Raw genomic sequence first — 19734 nt, 5'->3', positions numbered from 1 at the left:
GGTGACTTTGCTTTTTTTCCGCTGGGTTTTCCCCCCACGCCACCCTCTTCACCCGCAAAGGTGCCCCCGCCATCCTGCAGTGGCCGGATGGTTTTTCTCCCCCCCGGCTCTGAACCGCAAGGCCATCGCTGCCAGCGCTACCCATCTTCTCCCACCGCCGCTGGATGCCAACGCCGGGGCCACATTCAGCCTCGGCGAGAAGGTCACAGTACCTCCAGCCCACCCTTTTCCTCCCCGCTGTCGCCAAGCCGGGTTCCGTGCCGTGGCCGTGGTGCGGCGGAGGGGACGTCGGCTGTAGAGGAAACCCACGCCCGGGGCGAGCAGAGAAAATCCCCGGGGAGGTTTCAGCTATTTGGTTCGTCCTCTCCTGCATGAGACAACCCCGGCTCTGCGGCTCCGCCGGGCGATGGCCGCGCAGTGAAGATGTCCGTGGCCAGGCTCAACAGCGTCAATGGCTTTCTGGAGGACGGCAGGATGGAGGCAGGGGACATGGGCAGGATCCTCCGCTGCCTGGAGATGGGTACTGTCCTCACCTTGTTCTATCAGAAGAAGTCGCAGAGGCCGGAGCGAAGGACCTTCCAGGTGAAGTTGGAGACCCGGCAGATCATCTGGAGCCGGACGCCCGAGAAGGTGGAGGGGGACAGTGAGTATCAGTGGCAGCGGTGCTGGGGGCTGGGGACGTGCCAGTGGGATGCCCACGTGCAGTGGGGTGCCTGGCTATGGGGTACTCGGCCATGGTGGGATGCCTGCCCACGGTGGGGTGCCTGGCCGTGGTGTGCCTGGTCGTGGTGGGATGTCCTACCGTGGTGGGGTTCCTGGCTGTGGGGTGCCTGGCCACGGTGGAAAGTCCTACTGTGGTGGGGTGCCTGGCTGCGGGGTGCCTGGTTGTAGTGGGGTGCCCTACCATGGTGGGGTGACTGGCTTTGGGGTGTCTGGATATGTTGGGATGCCCTACCATGGTGAGATGTCCAGACAGAGTGGGGTTCCTGGCCATGGGGTGCCCGGCCATGATGGAGAGTCTGGCTGTGGGGTGCCTGGCCACGGGGTGCCTGGCTGTGATGGGGTGCCCTGCCATGGTGGGTTGTCCTACTGTGGTGGGATGCCTGGCTGCAGTGGGATGCCCAACCACAGTGGGGTGCATGGCTGTAATGGGGTGCCTGGCCATGGTGGGATGCCCAGCACAATGAAGTGCCTGGTCATGGTAGGGTGTCCAGCTATGGTGGGGTGCCTGGAAATAGTGAGGTGCCTGGCTATGGTGGGCTGCCTGGCCATGGTGGGGTGCCTGGCCACAGTGGGGTGCCCAGCCATAGTGGGGTGCCTGTACACAGTGGGTTGCCCACCCACAATGGGATGCGTGACCATGGTGGAAAGCCACCACGGTGGCGTGCCCAGATACGGTGGGGTGCCTGGGCATAGTAGGGTGCCCTACCGTAGTGGGATGCCCTACAGTGGTGGGGTGCCTGGCCATGGTGTGATGCCCAGAGATATAAATGCAGGAGGTGCTGGGCTGAGCCACCCTCGCCTCCTCCGTCCCAGCTCATGTGGCCCATAAGTTGCTGTGGAGGTCAAGTTGTTGCCATTTCATCCCCAGGGTTTTACACCCTCCCTGGCAAGGAGGTGAAGGAGCTGGCCACCACCTTGCCTGCTCACGGTGCTTTTAACCCCAAAAATGGGGTGCTTAGGCTGCCGGGGCAGGCAGCAGCATGAGGTGGAGCATGGTGGTGGCCTCATGCAGCCCAGAGAGGGCTTGGCCAGCTGGGCTCTGCCCCATGTGCATTAATGATGTCAATGGAAAGTTTGGACGGCGCCTGAACTGGTGGGGACTGGTGGCACGGGGGTCTCGCACAGGAGATACTCCCACTGGAGCATCCATAAAAATCACCCTTACTTGTGGATTCACTGGTGACTAGTAGGCTGTTGGGGCATACTCCCACTGCCGGGCATCGGTGGGGCTCCATACTTGGTGCTCATTACCTGGTTGCTCATTACCTCAAGGCTTGCACCTCCTCTTAAATTGAGCTAAAAAGAGCCAACGGATGAAAACATAGGGTTGGGGTGACATAGAGCTATGCCATCACCTCATCCCACATCCCGATGCACGGAGGAACCCAGTTTTGGGGTATCATCTCACCTGGACAAAGGCAAAGCCCACCCTGGAGGTCTGGGAGATGACAGGTGCCTTTCCCCTGGGGGGGCTCAGAGCAAGTCATTAAAAATCACCAATCACCCACCCAAAAATCACCACCCACCACTAATTTTGCATGAGACAGTGCAAAATCCCCGGGAGGGTTCAGCTCCCGCTCGGAAGGGCCGGTCCCGAGCCGGACTGCTGGCTATGGCTAGGCTTTGAGCTGGGAAGGAGGGTGGCACCCGGAGATGAGCATCGGCACGAGAAGGATCTGTGCTTGTCCGGACCTGCTGGGTGCGGGAGCAGATTTGTGGGAGGAGAAGGAGGAGGGATGGGCAAGGGGAGGAAGGGCACCCATTTTTGGAGAGGTGGTTTTGGTCCTCATGGGGAAGAGCTCGTTCTCCGCTCATGGAAATAATGCGTTTCTGGCTCCTTGGGTTTTTTCGGGAGCACCGCGCGCCACCAGGTCGGGGTCTCGGGTTGCTCCAAATGCCCTACCTCAGTTTCCCCACCGCTGCCTTGGGATCTGGCTTCTCCCATGCAACAGCCCAAAACCCCCCATGGGAATGAGTGGGTATCATCCAAGGTCACCCAGAAGAGGAGAAAAAAAGAAAAATCCCTCTGGAAATGGTACAATCCTGCCATCCAATCCCACCGCTCGCTTTCCCCAGTCCAGAGTGGGAGCAATCCCCATCTTGGTGCTGGACTGGAGCATCTTCACCCCCTGGTCCAGCCCTGCTCCATGCTCACATGTCCTCCCACTTGCCGTGATATTATGGAAGCACCGGGATCTCCTCTTAATCCCTGGGGTCTCACTCCCACCCCGCGCCCGACCTCACGCCTGCCTGGGCCATTTTAAATCCCCCCTTCAACCAGACACCCCGCATGCAGAGGGATTAGCGGGGACGACCAAAAGCGCTGATGTCTCTGTTACGGACTGGCAGGGCCAGGACAGAGATCCTGGCTCTCCTCTAGACGCCCTGCACCATGCAGGCTAATTACACGCTTCATTAAGCAGCCGATGGACGCGTGTCCATGCCGATGGGGTCGCCTGTAGCATCGCCTTCAAAATTCACCTCATCCTGGAGGGTTTCCAGCTCATTGCCCTTGGCAGACCCTGGTCCCCAGCGCAACGATGAAATCTAGCAGAAAACAGCCCAAAAGGGATCTTTGTGAGAAATTAAAAGAAATAGGGGTGAAGGCAGCTTGGCAAACCCAAGAGCATTTTGGAGGGGTGGTTTGCCACGATGACGGCTAATTGGGATCACACCTCCAGCCTCGCTAATGCCAAATAATTAGAAATAGGACCGTTCGGGGAGGAGAAAATCCAGATGGGGTTTAACACTGCTGGACCAGGAGGAAATCTTTTATTTCAGGTTTTAAATCAGTTTCACAACACCACGGGGAGCCCTGGGGAAGGCAGTCACCCAATCCCCCCTGTACAGGGGGGTCTGAGCTGCCATGTGTCCTGCAAGAAGGGATGACTGAGGCGAACACGAGGGGACATGGTTCGTGCTACCACAGCACTGCTCAGGCCAGTGGGATTTCCCAGCACAACCATTCCCTCCAGCCACTTTGCTTTGCTTTTCTCCTAATGCATTAAGAAAACTCCCAGGCTCTCAGCATCCCTAAAAGCCAGCAGGCAGAACCTGGTCCTACATCATCTTCCCACCATTTAAAATCATCTTTGCACCACGCTGCTCGCTTTGCATTAGAAGAGAAAAGGGATTTTCGCAGCTGGAACCGACTTCCAGAGTGTTTTAATCGCCCGGGACCCCTGAGACAATGCGGGGAGGAGTTTGGAGACATAGTTCTGACATGATCACTGCAAATCCGCTGCAGATGTGGTTTCCAGGAAGCCGCCGGCTGCGTTGCATTGTGCAGCCCCGCGCCGCTCCCTCTTCCCCCGGCTCTTCGTGGGGCCGGGCTATTTGCCCTGCGGAGAAGGACTTGGGAGTACCGGTGGATGAAAAATTGGACATGAGCCGGCAATGTGTGCTTGCAGCCCAGAAAGCCAAGCATATCCTGGGCTGCATCCCAAGCAGCGTGGCCAGCAGGTCGAGGGAGGGGATTCTGCCCCTCTGCTCTGCTCTGGTGAGACCACCCTGGAGCACTGCATCCAGCTCTGGGGTCCCCAGCACAAGACAGACACGGAGCTGTTGGAGCAGGGCTAGAGGAGGCCACAAAAATGATCAGAGGGATGGAACACCTCTGCTGTGGAGAAAGGCCGAGAGAGTTAGGGTTGTTAGCCTGGAGAAGAGAGGGCTCCAGGGAGACCTTCTTGCAGCCTTTCAGTACTTAAAGAAGACTTATAAGAAAGATGGGGACAGACTTTTTAGTAGGGCCTGTAGCGATAGGACAAGGGGGAATGGTTTTAAACTAAAAGAGGGGAGATTCAGACTAGATATAAGGAAGAAATTTTTTTATGAGGGTAGTGAGACACTGGACCAGGTTGTCCAGGGAGATTGTAGATGCCCCATCCCTGGAAACATTCAAGGTCAGGTTGGACGGGGCTGTGAGCAACCTGATCTAGTTGAAGATGTCCCTGCCTATGGCAGGGGGGTTGGACTAGATGACCTTCAAAGGTCCCTCCCAACCCAAACCATTCAATGATTCTATGATTCTGTGATTATTGGCAGTGCCCAGAGGTCAGGTCCGAGGCCAGATCCTGGAGGCATTGAATTGGGGGGATGGCTACAGTGTGACTTGTTGGCAGAGCCCCAGTAGCCACTGGCTTCTCACCCCTCTCTGGCACCCTGTGGATGGGCAGATTTGGGGATGAGTGGCTGTTTTTTAACCTATAAACCCATTTTTACCCCCAAATATCTGCCTGTTTGTACCAAAGAGGGTTTTCTCCAAGCCATGGGGGCTGCACGGAGACAGCAACAGGGTTTCATTTCTTGAGATCTAGTCGCAAAACAAAACACATGCAGGGGTGCAGACCTCCTGTATTTCAGTTGTGCTAAAATCCCACCCTGATCCATGAAATTTGGCTTGCGGTCATCCAGCGAGAGAAGGCTGGATAAAGCCTCCAGTGTTTTCCGCGGCTTTTCCGCCAAGAAAAACTATTCTGCACCTCTTTTCTTGCTTAATCAGTCCGATTTCTCCCCCATCCCTTATTCCTCCCCGCATTCGGCTTTTCTTTCCCTACTTTGGATTAGGCTGAGGGTTTCCATCAAGGCAGCGGCACGCCTGCACCCTTCCCCACTGCCGCATCGGAAACGCGGCCAGGCTGGAAATTCTCCGGGAAATGACCCATTTCCTCGGCAGGACAATACCCCGGCGTGGTGGTCCGGCTGCCCTCGACCGTACAAAGCCCTTTCCGGTGCCGGTGGCTCAGCCCCGGAGTGCAAAGCTGCCCCGGGGGGTGATGCTCATGGTATCGAGAACAACTTTGGGTGTTATTACTAATATCATCATATTATTATTCTGCTCCCCGTGAGATGTGTCCACTTGGCAAAACCAGGGGTTGGAAATCTCCCCTGGCGCCGTAGTGGTGAGGAAGATCGCGGTCCGGAAACCCAGCCCTCCCGCCGCCGGCAGGGCTTTATATAGCAAGATAATGAGAGAGCAGCACAGCAGGAAAGAAACGCCCTGCGGTCCGGGCTGCCGGGGCTCCAAATTGCCACCTTTGGGCAGATGTCTTCAATTAAAAGATGAGCTCAGCCTACCCCAGAGCAGAGTCTGTCTTGGGGAGGAGAGGGCAGGGGAGAGGTGGTTGGAGATGCGCTGGTTGGGATGGGGCAGGCCGAGCCTGGAGGACACGTGGCACCCACAAAGCCAGGAAACCTGTGGGCAGCACTGTCGGGATGCAACATCCTAGGGACACGAGTCCCTGGAGGACACACAGGAGTGGGGTGCCATCACACACCTGGAGACAGTGCTGCAGGGACACCCCGCCCTGGGGACATGGCTCCCTGGAGCATGCATGGAGCCAGCACCCATAGTGCCGTTTCACAGCTGCAGCAGTGCTGCAGGAACACCCTGTCCTGGGGACACAGCTCCCTTGAGGACACATGGCCATGGCACCCATGGTGCTGTCATGCAGCTGCAGCAGTGCTGCAGGGACACCCCTTCTTGGGGACGCAGTTCCCTTGAGGACACATGGCCATGGCACCCATGGTGCTGTCACACAGCTGCAGCAGTGCTGCAGGGACACCCCTTCTTGGGGACGCAGCTCCCTGGAGGGCACATGGCCATGGCACCTACAATGCCATCATGCACCAACAGGCAGTGCCACGGGGGTGCCCCATTCTGGGGACACGGTTCCCTGAAGGACATGCAATACCCATGGTGCCATCACACTAGCAGACACATCACTGGAGGGCAATAGGGACATGTCTCCCTGGAGGACACATGGCCACAGCACCCACAATACCATCACACACCCGTGGGCAGTGCCATGGGGTTGCCCCTTCCTGGGGACAAGCCTCCCCAGAGGACACACGGTCTCCTGGCAGTCCCACCTCCTGCAGCCTCCCCGAGCCCCGCACATGGGTCCGAGGTGGCAGGGTGTCAGGGGACAGTCCTGTGTTCCTCTCTCCCCGCAGTCGACATTCGGGAGATCAAGGAGATCCGCCTGGGGAAGAACTCACGGGACTTCGAGCGCTACCCCGAGGACGCTCGCAAGCTCGACTTCACCATGTGCTTCATCATCCTCTACGGGATGGACTTCAGGCTGCGGACGCTCAGCGTGGCCGGTGCGTGGGCTCCCTCCCCGCTCCCCCCGGCCACCCTTGGGCTCTCACCCCCTCCTCAGCATCCCATCTCCCCCATCCCAACCTCACCACCCTCCTCTTCCTCCTCCAGCTTTCTGCGAGGAGGACATCAACCTGTGGATAACGGGCCTCAACTGGCTGGTGGCAGACACCCAGAAAGCCCAGACCCCGCTGCAGATTGAGAGGTGAGGAAGGACTGGCAGGTCCCACTTCCCGGTCCCCATCTGGGGGACAAAACCCCCCTGGGTTTGGTCCCCCCTGGGGCTGAGCACCGTCTGTCCATCCCTTCCTTCCCAGGTGGCTGCGGAAACAGTTTGATGGGATGGACCGGTCACGGGAAGGCAGGTGAGCACTGGCACGGCCCTGTGCTGGGAAGTGGCCAGTGGGTTTGGCTGGACAGGGGCCGTATCCCCCCAGTTGCGCCCCAAATCTGGAGGCTGGGGGCAAGGTTTGAGGGGCAAGGCAGTACCAGGTTATTTGGGGTGCTCGAAGGCACTGAAAATCAATGACTTGGGTGCAGGTCCCCTCCTCACCGCTGGAAGGACCGTGGGGACCCCAATGGCCCCATGCCCGCTGCTGCATTTCCACCAGCGCCGGGAGGGGCTGGGTCATTAATGCAGCCCATAAACATCTCCCCAAGACAGGAAAAACCCCAAATCAAGTGAATTTGGACTTAAATTATTGCGGGGATAGGGATGGGCATCATCTCCAGATGGGATGATGGCTTAGACCACCTGATTGGTTCTTGGACGCACTCCCTCTCCCTGACCCTCTTCTCACACTCGTGCCAGACCCCATGTAATTAGGGATCCTGTGCCACTGCGGGGGTCCACAGTCTGGTAGGGTGGGACCCCCACGCCAGAGACCACCCTGGCACCAGGATTTGGAGTGGGACCCTTGGTGTCGGGAGCTGAGACCCATCCAGGGGTTATCCATCCTTTGCGGGGTCTGGCCAGTGCCCTGACGCCAGCTCACCCTCCCACAGCATCACGGTGAAGGACCTGAAGGCCATGCTGCCCCAGGTGAACTACCGCGTCCCCAACATGAGGTTCCTGCGGGATAAGCTTGTGGTAAGGACCCCCCGGGCACTCCAGCTATGCACGGAGATGATCTTTGAGCCCCACAGCCGGGCTTGAGCCGGCCCTGGTGTCACTGGCTCCAGTTGGGTGGCCCCACTCTCACGCAGCACCATCTCCCACAGGAGGTGGAAGCCAGGAATGAGATGACTTTCTCCCACTTCATCCAGTTCTACAAAAACCTGATGTTTGATGCACAGAAGTCGGTAAGACCTACGGCTTGTCCTCCCAAGCATCCCCCGCCCGGTGTGGCACGTCCCCCACCAGCTAAGCCTGGTCCCCTCTTTTGCCTCGCAGGTCATCGAGCAGCTGGAGCTCTCCTTCCCGTTGCGGTGAGTACCCAGGAGCCATGCGGCTCCCATCCCGGCCAAGCCTCCAAGGGTCGGATCCATCGGGTGGGCAATGCAGCCGGGCTGCGGGGCAGAGCAGGGGATGGGAGGAGGGATGGGAGCAGGGATGGGAACAGAGATGGGAGTGGGGATGGGAACAGAGATGGGAGTGGGGATGGGAGCAGGGATGGGAGAGGGATGGGAGCAAGGATGGGAGCAGGGGTGGGCAGAGATGGGAGTGGAGATGGGAGTGGGGATGGGAGCAGGGATGGGAGTGGGGATGAAAGCAGGATGGGAGGGGATGGGAACAGGGACAGGAGCAGGGATGGGAGCAGGGATGAGCAGAGATGGGAGTGGAGATGGGAGTGGGGATGGGAGTGGGAAGGAAGCAGGATTGGGAGCAGGGATGAAAGCAGGATGGGAGCAGGGATGGGAGCAGGGATGGGAGCAGGGATTAGCAGGGATGGGAGTGGGGATGGGAGCAAGGATTTGAGTGGGGATGGGTGTGGAGATGGGAGCAGGGATGGGAGCAGGGATGAGTAGGGATGGGAGCAGGGATGGGAGTAGGGATCGGTGCCAAGGATGCAGGGGCATGTCGCCCTGCCCTCCTCCCTGTATCCTCAGGCAACACTGCACACTCCTGCTGTGTGCTCGCCTCTCCCAGGTCACAGGGTGACACTGGGAGTGTTTGCTCTAGCAGCACCCAACAGCTCGAGGTTCCCCTTGCACCCCCATGGCCTGCGCTTTCCCCAAGCCCCTTGCCAGCTGCCGCAGCTGGCAGCAGTAGGGCAGGAATGGGGGGCATAGGGAGGCTGAGCTGCAGGTGGACGCTGGTGGCCTCGACTCTCCCATGGGGTCTACCCCAACTCCTGCTCCTGGTCCTCACTGATGGCCACTCCGTGTCCCAGGAACGTGGACCGCCCCGAGCTGTGCCAAGTCTCCCTCTACGACTTCCAGAAGTTCCTGCTGCACGACCAGAAGGTGGGTGCTCTTAGAGACCCCTGTGGCATCCCTCAGCCCCAACCTAGGGCACCCCCATGGGATGCCCCAGCACAGTTCCCCCCATAACGACAGCCACGTTTGCACCTCAGGAACCCTGGGCCAGCGACGTGGGCATGGTGCGGGACTACATGTGCACCTACCTCAAGGAGAGTTCCAGCGAGGCGGTGGACCCCTCCTTCCAGCTGGATGAGGTGGGTGGCCCCACGCAGCACCTACCCAGGGGCATCTCCCCGGCCCTGTCAGGCTCTGACCTCTCTGCTTCTCCCCCAGTTCCTCACGTACCTCTTCTCCAAGGAGAACATGGTGATGGACGCCAAGTATGAGCGCGTGGTGCCCGAGGAGATGAACCACCCCCTATCCCAGTACTGGATCTCTTCCTCCCATAACACGTAAGGACAGGGTGGGCTCTCCTCGGGGATCTCCGTGAGCAACCCATCACCCCGGCCGGGGCAGCCCTGGCCGCTGACGGTCCCTCTCCCTCCTCTGCAGGTACCTGACGGGGGACCAGTTCTCCAGCGAGTCCTCTCTGGAAGCATACGCCCGCTGCCTGCGCATGGGCTGCCGCTGCATCGAGCGTGAGTCCCCACAGCACTTCGCAGAGATGCTGAGCCCCCCCAGCACCTCGTGTCGCATCAGACAGACCGTCCCCTGCATCCATCCCACGGCACTGGGGTGGGGGGTCTTCCATGTCCTTTGGGGGCTCAAAAACATGGTCCCCAGTGCGCTGTCGGTGACCAGCATGTGTTAACCAAAGTGTCTCCCCACTCAGTGGACTGCTGGGATGGCCCAGATGATCTCCCCATTATCTACCATGGCCACACACTCACCTCCAAGATCAAGTTCCTGGATGTGCTGCACACCATCAAGGAGCATGCATTTGTCACCTCTGAGTAAGCCCCAGCCCCCAACGACACCCCAGTTCTGGGCCGGGCAGGTAACCTCTCCTTTGCCTTTGTCCGAGACCACCATTCCCATCTGCTTCCTCCAGGTTCCCCATCATCCTCTCCATCGAAGACCACTGCAGCATCGTCCAGCAGAGGAACATGGCCTCCCACTTCAAGAAGGTCTTTGGGGACATGCTACTCACCAAGCCAGTGGACATCAATGCCGATGAGTTGCCCTCACCTACCCAGCTCAAGAAGAAGATCCTAATCAAGGTGTGGAGCAGGCACCACCTCAGAGTCCCTCTTTGCAGGAGGGACAAGGACCGTGTTGGGCTGGGAGGGATGGTGATTCTCCCAAATCTTGGGACTCAAGAGTGATATCCCTCTGTGCACAAGTAGGACATCTCTCCAATGTTCTACTGCAAGAGATGGTCAAGGGGAGCAGGGGGTGGTGGAAAGGGACCTGTAGGAGCCCGAACATGCCCTGAGGGATGCGAGCTCAGTGTGATGGGGACACCATGCCCACCGCTGAGCTCCCCTCCCTGGGCTGTCCCCAGCACAAGAAGCTGGTCGAAGGGAACCTGTACGAGGAGGTCTCCACTGCCAGTTATTCGGAGAACGACATCAGCAACTCCATCAAGAATGGCATCCTCTATCTTGAAGACCCCATCGACCACGTAAGGGTCTCCCTGCCGATGGCAGCCAGGGGCCGAGCAGGGTCTGTCAGACAGGGAAGAGCACTGGGGTTTGGGTTGGGCATGGGGCAGGGGCTCTCCTAGACCATTGTAATGCTGTGGGGAACAGGAGGGGGCAGAAACAGGCGTCTCAAAGCCCCATTCCTCCATGCCATCATCCTCCCCGCCCCGGTGATGCTCTTCCTCCCTCCCAGACCTGGAGCCCCCATTATTTCGTCCTGACGAGCAACAAGATCTACTACTCAGAGGAGACATCCCGTTACCAGTTCAATGAGGATGAAGAGGAGGTGGAGCAGAAGGAGGTGCGCGAGGGGCAGGATGCGTCCACGGTGCAGAGGGATTTAGGGAGGACTCCATGGGGAGGGTGAGAGGGTGGCAACGCCCATTTTGGGGTGAATTCGCAGGAGTTCAACAACAACGAGCTGCACTTCACGGAGAAGTGGTTCCACGGGAAGCTGGGAGGTGGCCGCGACGGGCGACAGATTGCTGAGAAGCTGCTGCATGAGTACTGCACCGAGACGGGCGGCAAGGATGGCACCTTCCTGGTGCGCGAGAGCGAGACCTTCGTGGGCGACTACACCCTCTCCTTCTGGTAGGAGCCCCAGGCAGGAGGCAGGATCCCACCCTCCCTGAGCCGGTCTGGACATCCCACCAGGGGTTGGCCCTCTAGCTGATCCCCGGGTTGGTGGCTGGAATGGCTTTTTGGGGGGAAATGCCACCTTTTTGTGCAGCACGCAGACCCCCGAGCGCGGAACGGTGGGGACGTGGACTCAAATTGACTCACCCCTGCCTTTCCCCCACCACCGTGGCAGGAGGTCCAGCCGGGTGCAGCACTGCCGGATCCACTCGCGGCAGGAGGCCGGCGCCACCAAGTTCTACCTGACGGACAACCTGGTCTTCGACAGCCTCTACAGCCTCATCTGCCACTACCGCGAGGTGCCGCTCCGCTGCAACGAGTTCGAGATGCGCCTCACCGACCCCGTCCCCCAACCCAATGCCCATGAAAGCAAAGAGTGAGGATGGTCCCCATCCCCATCCTCGGTCCCTTGGGTCCACCAGCCGCCTCCATCCCCGGGGTCAGGTCTTGGGTGGCCCCCGGGGTGTGGGAATGCTGGTGCCAGCCCACCACCTCCATGCTCTGCCCTGCCAGGTGGTACCATGCCAGCTTGACGCGCCTGCAGGCCGAGCACATGCTGATGCGGGTCCCACGGGATGGAGCCTTCCTGGTGCGCAAGCGCAGTGAACCCAGCTCCTATGCCATCTCCTTCCGGTGAGTGTGGCCACCCTAACACCCCGAGGCCGGTTGGGCTTGGCCATGGTGCCCACGTTGCTGGCCAAGCTGAGAACTGCCTGGCTCATGTCTGTTGTGACTCCACGCTGGGTGGCAGGGGTTTGCTCTGGATCAGCAGGGTGACACGGTGGGATGGATGATGCTGTCACGGGGGGACACCTTAGCTACGGTGATGGGAAAGCCACGTCCTCAGGACGGTCACCGCAGTGGCATCCCTGCTGGGGCAGGCCATCACCTCCTGCCCATCCCCATCATGGAGCCAGGGTCTGGCCACCCCTCACATATCCCCCCCTGGCTCTCTTGGCCCCAGGGCAGAGGGGAAGATCAAGCACTGCCGCATCCAGCAGGAAGGTCGGCTCTTCATGCTGGGCAGCTCGGCTGAGTTCGAGAGCCTCGTGGACCTCATCAACTACTATGAGAAGCACCCGCTCTACCGCAAGATGAAGCTGCGCTACCCTATCAATGAGGAGACCCTGGAGAAGATGGGCACCACCGTGAGTGCTCACAGCGGTGGGGATAGTGGGGACGGGGGCTCTGTGCCACAGGCAACCAAGGCCCATCCCCAGCTCCACCATGGTGGGAAGGTCTCCTCCAGCCTCTTGGTTGAAGCCCAACCAGAACTGGCCAAGCTCATTCCGCAGACATTGCCCATGGTTATAGCTCCACCGTAATTCCCTTCCAACAAGTTGCAAAGGGGTATTAGGTCCCTCTCAACCTCCCCTCAATCACACATAGTAGCCCAGCTCCCATCACATCCCCTTGTAGCCCCTGCCCACAGCCGAATGACCCACTCACGCATTTCTCCTTGCAGGAGCTGGACTATGGAGCCCTGTATGAGGTGCGGACCCCCCACTTCTACGTAGAGGCCAACAAGATGCCAATGGCCAGGGTAAGAGGCCAAGCTGGTGTCCCTGGGAGGTGGAGGGTGGTGGGACATAACGGTTCTAGTGCTGGGGCTCCTGGGTGGTCAACCCCCAGACCCACCACATCTCCCACCACTGACCTGAGAAATGGTGACATTTTGCTGCGTTTTTCTGACCCTCAAGTGATGCTGGAGCTGGACCCTTCCCGCATCACCATCATTTGGGGACAGTCTGAGCTCCAGCGACAGCATTGTCACAGCGTGGTGGGGGGAGACAGGTCTGGAGAGAGCCCAGCCTGGAGCAAGGACCTGGCGCAAGTTTGCCCCAACAGCAAGGAAACCCCCATGGATCCCTTTGCACTGGGGAATCCTGAAAGAGCAGGTTTAGGGTCGGTTCCCAGGTGGTGCAGTCTCCATCCTCAGAGGTTTTTGGGACTGGGCCGGTCTCAGAGCTGACCCAATCTCCATTCTTGGAGGTTTTTGGGACCGGGCTGGTCTTGGAGCTGACCTAGTCTCTCTCCTCAGAGGTGTTTGGGACCACGCTGGTCTCGGAGCTGACCCTGGAGGAGGCTGGACTGGAGCCCCAAGGTTCCTTCCCTGTGATCCTACAATGCCATGGTCCGTCACTGCTGTGCCTTAAAGCTCCCTTTGCAGCAGAGCAGCTCTCAGGCTATGACCAGACATGGGAAAGCTTATCCCAAAGGGGTTTTTTCCAGGGTGTGTGGTAATATCAGGGGATTAACCCCTTCAGTGCACCATTGGGGGACCCAGAAGAGGAACCTGCTTTGTGCTGCACGTGGTGGTCCTACAGGACCACAGGCGCCTCCAGCCCTCCTGTCCCCTCTAACATGTCTCACTGCTAGCGTGAGCAATTTAGGGGCATCATTTGGGGTGTCAGACCCTCAGGAGCCCCTGTACTCCACCATGGGAGCTCAAGGAGCTGGGCTGAGTGGGGCGCGCTGCCCACCAGCATCCCCGGGCGCTGGGTGGTGACACGTGTCCCTCTCCCCGGTGGCCCAGTGCACGGTGAAGGCTCTCTACGACTACAAAGCACAGCGGGAGGACGAGCTGTCGTTCTGCAAGCAGGCCATCATCCACAACGTCGACAAGCAGGACGGCGGCTGGTGAGGGCAGCTGGGTGGCCCCTGGGTGGGCATCGCTGTGGGTGGGAGGTGGAGGGGACACCCTGGGTTTTCCCACGGGTCGTCCCGCGGTGGGTTTTAACTGCCTCCTTTTCTGTCCCCCTACCCCTTCTCCGACCGCTCCCCAACATTGCATGCAGCATGAACACCCCTGTCCCCGCCCAAATCGGTCCGCTTGCCTTGATCCTCTTACCCCTTGCAGGTGGCGGGGGGACTACGGGGGCAAGAAGCAACTGTGGTTCCCGGCCAACTACGTGGAGGAGATCGTCAGCACGCAAGCGCAGGAGCAGGATGAGGCCGTGAGTGCCATATCCCCGCACACCTGGGACCAAGGCCACCTGAGATGCTCCAAGTCCTGGGCCAGCCGGGACCCTTATCCAGAGGCTGGGGGATGCTCCCAGCCCTGCTCCAGCTGGGACCCTTATCCAGAGGCTGGGGGATGCTCCCAGCCCTGCTCCAGCCCAGACCCTTATCTGGAGGCTGGAGGATGCTCCTGGCCCCACTCCAGCTTGGATCCTTATCCGGAGGCTGGGGGGAGGCTTGGCCGATTCGGAGAGCTGGAGGGAGGCTGCCAAAAGGAGCGGGCACCAGGCTCGGCCGCACCATCCTCTCTTCCTTCCTCTCTTGCAGTCATCAGAAAACAGCCCCCTGGGGAACTTCTTGAAGGGCTTCATCGACGTGCCATCCTGCCACGTCGGTGAGTGTCCCCACCACGTCCCTGCCGAGGCTGCGGGAGCCCACCGGGATGGTGCGCACCCCGTGCTGCAGCTTGATGCCATGAGCTTAGGCTCCCCAAACTCATCGTGCAATTGCCAGCCGGGCTTGTGCTTGGCACAATGTGCCGGGGAGCAACATGGGTTTGGGTTCGGAGGAATTTGGCTGATCTGGGGGGAATTCGGAAGAATTTGGAAGTCCAAATGATTCAGGGGACATTTACCCCTCGCTCAAAGGACAATGCGTTTCAGCGTGGAAAGCTGAAACCATAGATTAGAAAAATGGGATTCTCGCAAGAGGAGGACCCCGATGGCTGGTGGGGTGCCAGGAGGGGCTGGTGGGGGCCCGGGAGTGGGACCGCTGAGGTTTCGTTTGCTCCACAGAGCCACCCGTTGGGAACGTCTTCGAGTAAAGCCCCCCTCTGATGTCCTTATAGTTATCTCCAAAGACGGGAGGAGCTCCAAACCATTTGTCTTCACCATCCATTCCCAGCAGATGTCCCACGCAGCCCAGTCGCTGGATGTGGCCGCGGACACGCAGGAGGAACTCAGCGAGTGGGTGGCCAAGATCCGAGAGGCCACGCAGAACGCCGACGCCAGGGTGAGGGGCACCGGGATGCAGAGGATGGGGGTGGATGGTCCCGTCCCCCAGTGGATGGTCCCCAATGTCTCCGAAGGAGGAGGCTGGGGGGAGACTTTCAGCTCCTCTTTTACCTTGTGCAGATGCAAGAGGGGAAGATCATGGAGCGGAGGAAGAAGATCGCGCTGGAGCTCTCCGAGCTGGTTGTGTATTGCCGCCCGGTGCCGTTCGATGAGGACAGTAAGAGCTGGAGAAGGGGGGTGATGGGATGAGCATGGGAAGAGACGGGTGGGGGGAACCAAGCAGTCGCGGTGGGCCAACCCCAGGCCACCAGAGAGCCCCATGTCCTCCACTGATGGCCACCTTGGTGCTTTCAGAGATTGGCACGGACAAGGCGTGCTACCGGGACATGTCCTCCTTCCCGGAGACCAAGGCGGAGAAGTACGCCAACCGCAGCAAGGGCAAGAAGTTCTTGCAGTACAACCGGCGCCAGCTCAGCCGCATCTACCCCAAAGGGCAGCGCCTGGACTCCTCCAACTATGACCCATTGCCCATGTGGATCTGCGGTAGCCAGCTCGTGGCCCTCAACTTCCAGACACCCGGTAAATCCTGCTCCTGGGGTGGTTGCTGGGCTCATCCCCGCAGGTCACCCCAAAATCCCCATCCCCCATGGCTCTGCCCTGGGTCCTGTTGCTGGAGGTGGTTTGGATGATCTCTCCAACCTTTGTCCTCATCCTGATGGGGACATCTCCATGCCATTCTTGGGTGCTTCATGCAAAACCCGGCTGCATCGCTTCTCCAAACAGGGTTGGGGGCTCTTAGCAGGGGGTTTGCCAGGGCAGGACCTTCTGCCCAAGGACCTCCAGGAGGTCCCTGAGCCCCACAGCTCAGAGCTGCTCTGTCCCCATGGCCACAGACAAGCCGATGCAGCTGAACCAGGCGCTCTTCATGCTCGGTGGCCGCAGCGGCTACGTCCTGCAGCCTGACATCATGAGGGATGAGACTTTTGACCCCTTCGACAAGAACAGCCTGAAGATCGTGGAGCCTATCACGGTCCAGCTGCAGGCAAGTGGGCGAAGACAGCAAGTCCACCTTGAAGTGGCCACCATCAAGATGGGGACTTGCTTCTTCCTTGGTTTTGGGTGAACTAGGGGTGGTTTTTACATGTTTCAGCCACAAATTTGCTCTATGGAGTTTGTTACTGCGTGATCTCTTGGGTTTGTTGGTCTTTCTCCGCATGTGGCATCATTTTTCCCAGGGAACAACCCCACAATTGCACAGAACCGAGCCTAACTTGAGCGAGAGCGAGGTGGAGGCTAAAGTAGATAAAACAAGCCCAGAAGCGCCTTGCACAACCCTTGGGTAATTTTGGTGTTACAGGTGGGACGAGTTGGTTCGTAGGCACCTGACTCTTGAGCACAGCATGAATCCAGCAAAAGTTTTTAAAATAATTTCATGGATACAGCTAAAATCAAGCTAAAACTAGTCCAAAATCATAAATAAGTTGTGGTGTGGCTAATTATGACCATGGAGCTTTTGGCAAGCCCAAACCGACTGAGCCATGGGGCTGGATTGAGGAGTCCTTCCTCACCCAGCGTGGCCGGACCTCACCCTCCTCTTCCTCCTCTTCTTCCCACAGATCCTCGGTGCCCGGCATCTGCCCAAGAACGGGAGGAGCATCGTGTGCCCCTTTGTGGAGGTGGAGGTGTGCGGCTCCGAGTATGACAACAGCAAGAACAAGACGGATGTCGTAGGTGAGGGTCCACACAGGTGACGTTCCCACCCAGCCCCTGCACCCAGGGGACAGGCGGGGACGCCAGGACAACCCTAACTGTGCCCTTTGAGGTCCTCTTGGACATGTGGGTGATGGCGCTGGGCTTCGTGGAGGAGTGAAGAGGACAGGCATCTCCCACTAATGTGCTGGTGCCATGCTGGTGATGTCCATGCGTCTAGCCCTGCTCTGACCCTCCCTGCTCTCTCCTCACCCCGCAGCCGACAATGGCTTCAATCCTGTCTGGCTCTTCAAGCAGTTCGTCTTTGACATCAACAATCCCGAGTTCGCCTTCCTCCGCTTTGTGGTGTATGAGGAGGACATGTTCAGTGACCCCAACTTCTTGGCACAAGCCACCTTCCCCGTCAAGGGCCTCAAAACAGGTATGGTCCTTCCTTACGCACCACCACCACCATCATCATCATCATAGTGTCATAGAGTCATCAAATGGTTTGGGTTGGAAGCGACCTTTAAAGGTCATCTAGTCCAACCCCCCTGCAATCATCATCATCATCGTCATCTCCCCAGGGATCTGGCCATGGCGAGGGGCTCGGACCCTGCCATGGGGCTGAGCTCATGTCATGTTGTATCCAGGCTACCGGTCGGTGCCATTGAAGAACAGCTACACCGAGGACCTGGAGCTTGCCGCCCTCCTCATCCACATCGAGATCATCAACGCCAAGGCAGGTGGCCCAGGCGGCTTGAGGAACCCTGTACCTGTTTCCCCAGCAAGAGCAAGGGGGAACAGCACCCTGGAGTGCCCTGTCCGCCCCACCAGCCTCATACTCTTGTGTTGGAGCAGGAGGAAGACGAGGAGAACCTCTACTCATCCATCCAGCAGCTACGGGACCGTGCCAGTGAGCTCTCCAGCCAGGTCTCCAGCTACGAGCGCACCAACGGCTGCGACTCCCGCTACCAGCAGCGCCTCGACGAGCTACGGGCAGCCCAGGAGCGGCTCATGGAGCTCACTGAAGTCCGCAACCGCAAGTGAGTGTTCCCCTCCCTGTGCTTTCGGGAGGTCCCTCTTGGGAGGGTCCCTAAGGCCACCACCCTGGTCCCCACCAGGTTGATGGAGAAGAAGAAGAGGGACCGGCAGATGGTCACCAAACGCAGCTGAGCTGGATGGACACGAGCCCGCCAGCCCGCTGCAGACCTCCCCCATCACCTCCTCTCCTGCTGCAAAGGGAGGTGGGGTGGCCAGATCTGGACCCCTCCACGCCTGGGGCTGGGTGATAGCGACGTGACAAATTTGGGGACAAAAGGGGACTTCGGGGAGCTCTGCCTGTGACGCTTCTCCGTTGGGGCGAGGCGGGAGGCGGGACGCTCTAGTGTAAATCCCGGGCGCCTCCGGCTTCGTCCCATGTCCTCTGCGGCTCGTGGCCATGTCCCTTGGGGCTCATGGCCATGTCCCTGTCCCCGTGGGGTGACCACCGCGGCTCCTCTTCACCCTGCATCCTCCATGTCCCACCGCCTCATGGTGGGGGGGGGTGATGAGCCCTGTGACCGATGGGGAAACTGAGGCACGGGTGCCCAGCCGGCCCAGGATGGGGCAGGACCGGCCACCTCCATCCTGGGGACAGGGGACAGGAGCGGCTGGCAGTGAAGCACCAGGATGGGGACGCAGGGGACACTTTGGGGGGGGTAGGGGGGCATTTTGCGCCCCCGCTATAAATATCTGTATTTTCTTCTTTTATCCAGCGTGTACATACGGCGCGGGGCGGGGGGGAGGGGGGTGTCTGTACCAGCCGCAGTATTAGGGCATGGGGGGGGGGGGGACGGACCCCAAAATGTCCGGAGATGCCCCCAGCATGGATGCGAGGGAGTGGAGGACCAGGTCTGGGGGTGCCCCGCGGGGCAGGGCGGCCGGTGGCAGGGTGCCCCGAGCGGGCACCGGACAGACGTGAGCACCAAGGTGGTCCCAGAGGGGACAGGGATGTCCTCGAGGTGACGCCAGCATTGGCACCAAACCCTGGGAATGGGGACGGATCCTGCTGGTAAAGTCAATGGAGGTAGTGCCCGGCGAGGCGGTGGCTGGGGACATCTCAGGGTGTCCCTTGGGGTCGGGGTGTCCCGGCGGGGGGATCTGTGTATTCTTTGTATGAAAATAAATCTATTTAGCCAATATTTATATCCCGCTGCTGTGGTCTGGTCCCCCCCCCTCCAAGGTCTGCCCCCAGCACCGATGTCCCTGAGGTGGGTGATGTCCCCAGGGTGGTGGCTCGGTGGTTCCGGATCCAGTCTGTCACCCTTGTCCCCATGACATGTGTCCCAGCAGTGGTGGGGACACTTGGGCAGTGCTTGGGTATGTGCTGCGGCGGGCAGGGCCACTCGGGGAGGGGAGGGAACACAGGACATGGGACACAGGGCACAGAGCCAGGGGGACACAGGCCAGGGGACACAGGCCGTGAGGCAGAGGGCCCGGGGGACACAGGGCACAGGGATGCGGAGACACAGGGACAATGGATAGAACGCTGTGGGGACGCAGGACACAGGGTCACGGGGACACAGGGCCATTGGGACAGAGGGCTCCGGGGACACGGGGA

The 19734-nt window shown here is 59.6% G+C and overlaps 1 protein-coding gene across 1 annotated transcript; it reads left to right on the top strand.

The window, feature by feature from the left end:
• Nucleotides 1-307: 307 nt before the first annotated feature.
• LOC127013317 (1-phosphatidylinositol 4,5-bisphosphate phosphodiesterase gamma-1-like) lies at nt 308-18812 on the top strand. Its single transcript, XM_050892117.1, has 32 exons — nt 308-643; nt 6679-6828; nt 6938-7031; nt 7144-7191; nt 7832-7916; nt 8048-8128; nt 8220-8254; nt 9160-9232; nt 9343-9444; nt 9524-9642; nt 9743-9828; nt 10023-10143; nt 10242-10410; nt 10695-10814; nt 11027-11134; nt 11237-11424; nt 11645-11845; nt 11983-12102; nt 12434-12617; nt 12935-13012; nt 14006-14109; nt 14330-14426; nt 14758-14824; nt 15278-15441; nt 15564-15660; nt 15798-16022; nt 16337-16485; nt 17060-17174; nt 17413-17574; nt 17786-17874; nt 17994-18178; nt 18257-18812. The coding sequence occupies exons 1-32, from the start codon at nt 424-426 to the stop codon at nt 18306-18308; spliced, it is 3888 nt and encodes a 1295-aa protein (XP_050748074.1). The 5' UTR covers nt 308-423; the 3' UTR covers nt 18309-18812.
• Nucleotides 18813-19734: the final 922 nt, after the last annotated feature.

The sequence above is a fragment of the Gymnogyps californianus genome, chromosome 2 (genome assembly GCF_018139145.2).
Source record: "Gymnogyps californianus isolate 813 chromosome 2, ASM1813914v2, whole genome shotgun sequence".
Classification (NCBI taxonomy): Eukaryota; Metazoa; Chordata; class Aves; order Accipitriformes; family Cathartidae; genus Gymnogyps; species Gymnogyps californianus.
This window is presented reverse-complemented; position numbering and strand designations above follow the sequence as displayed.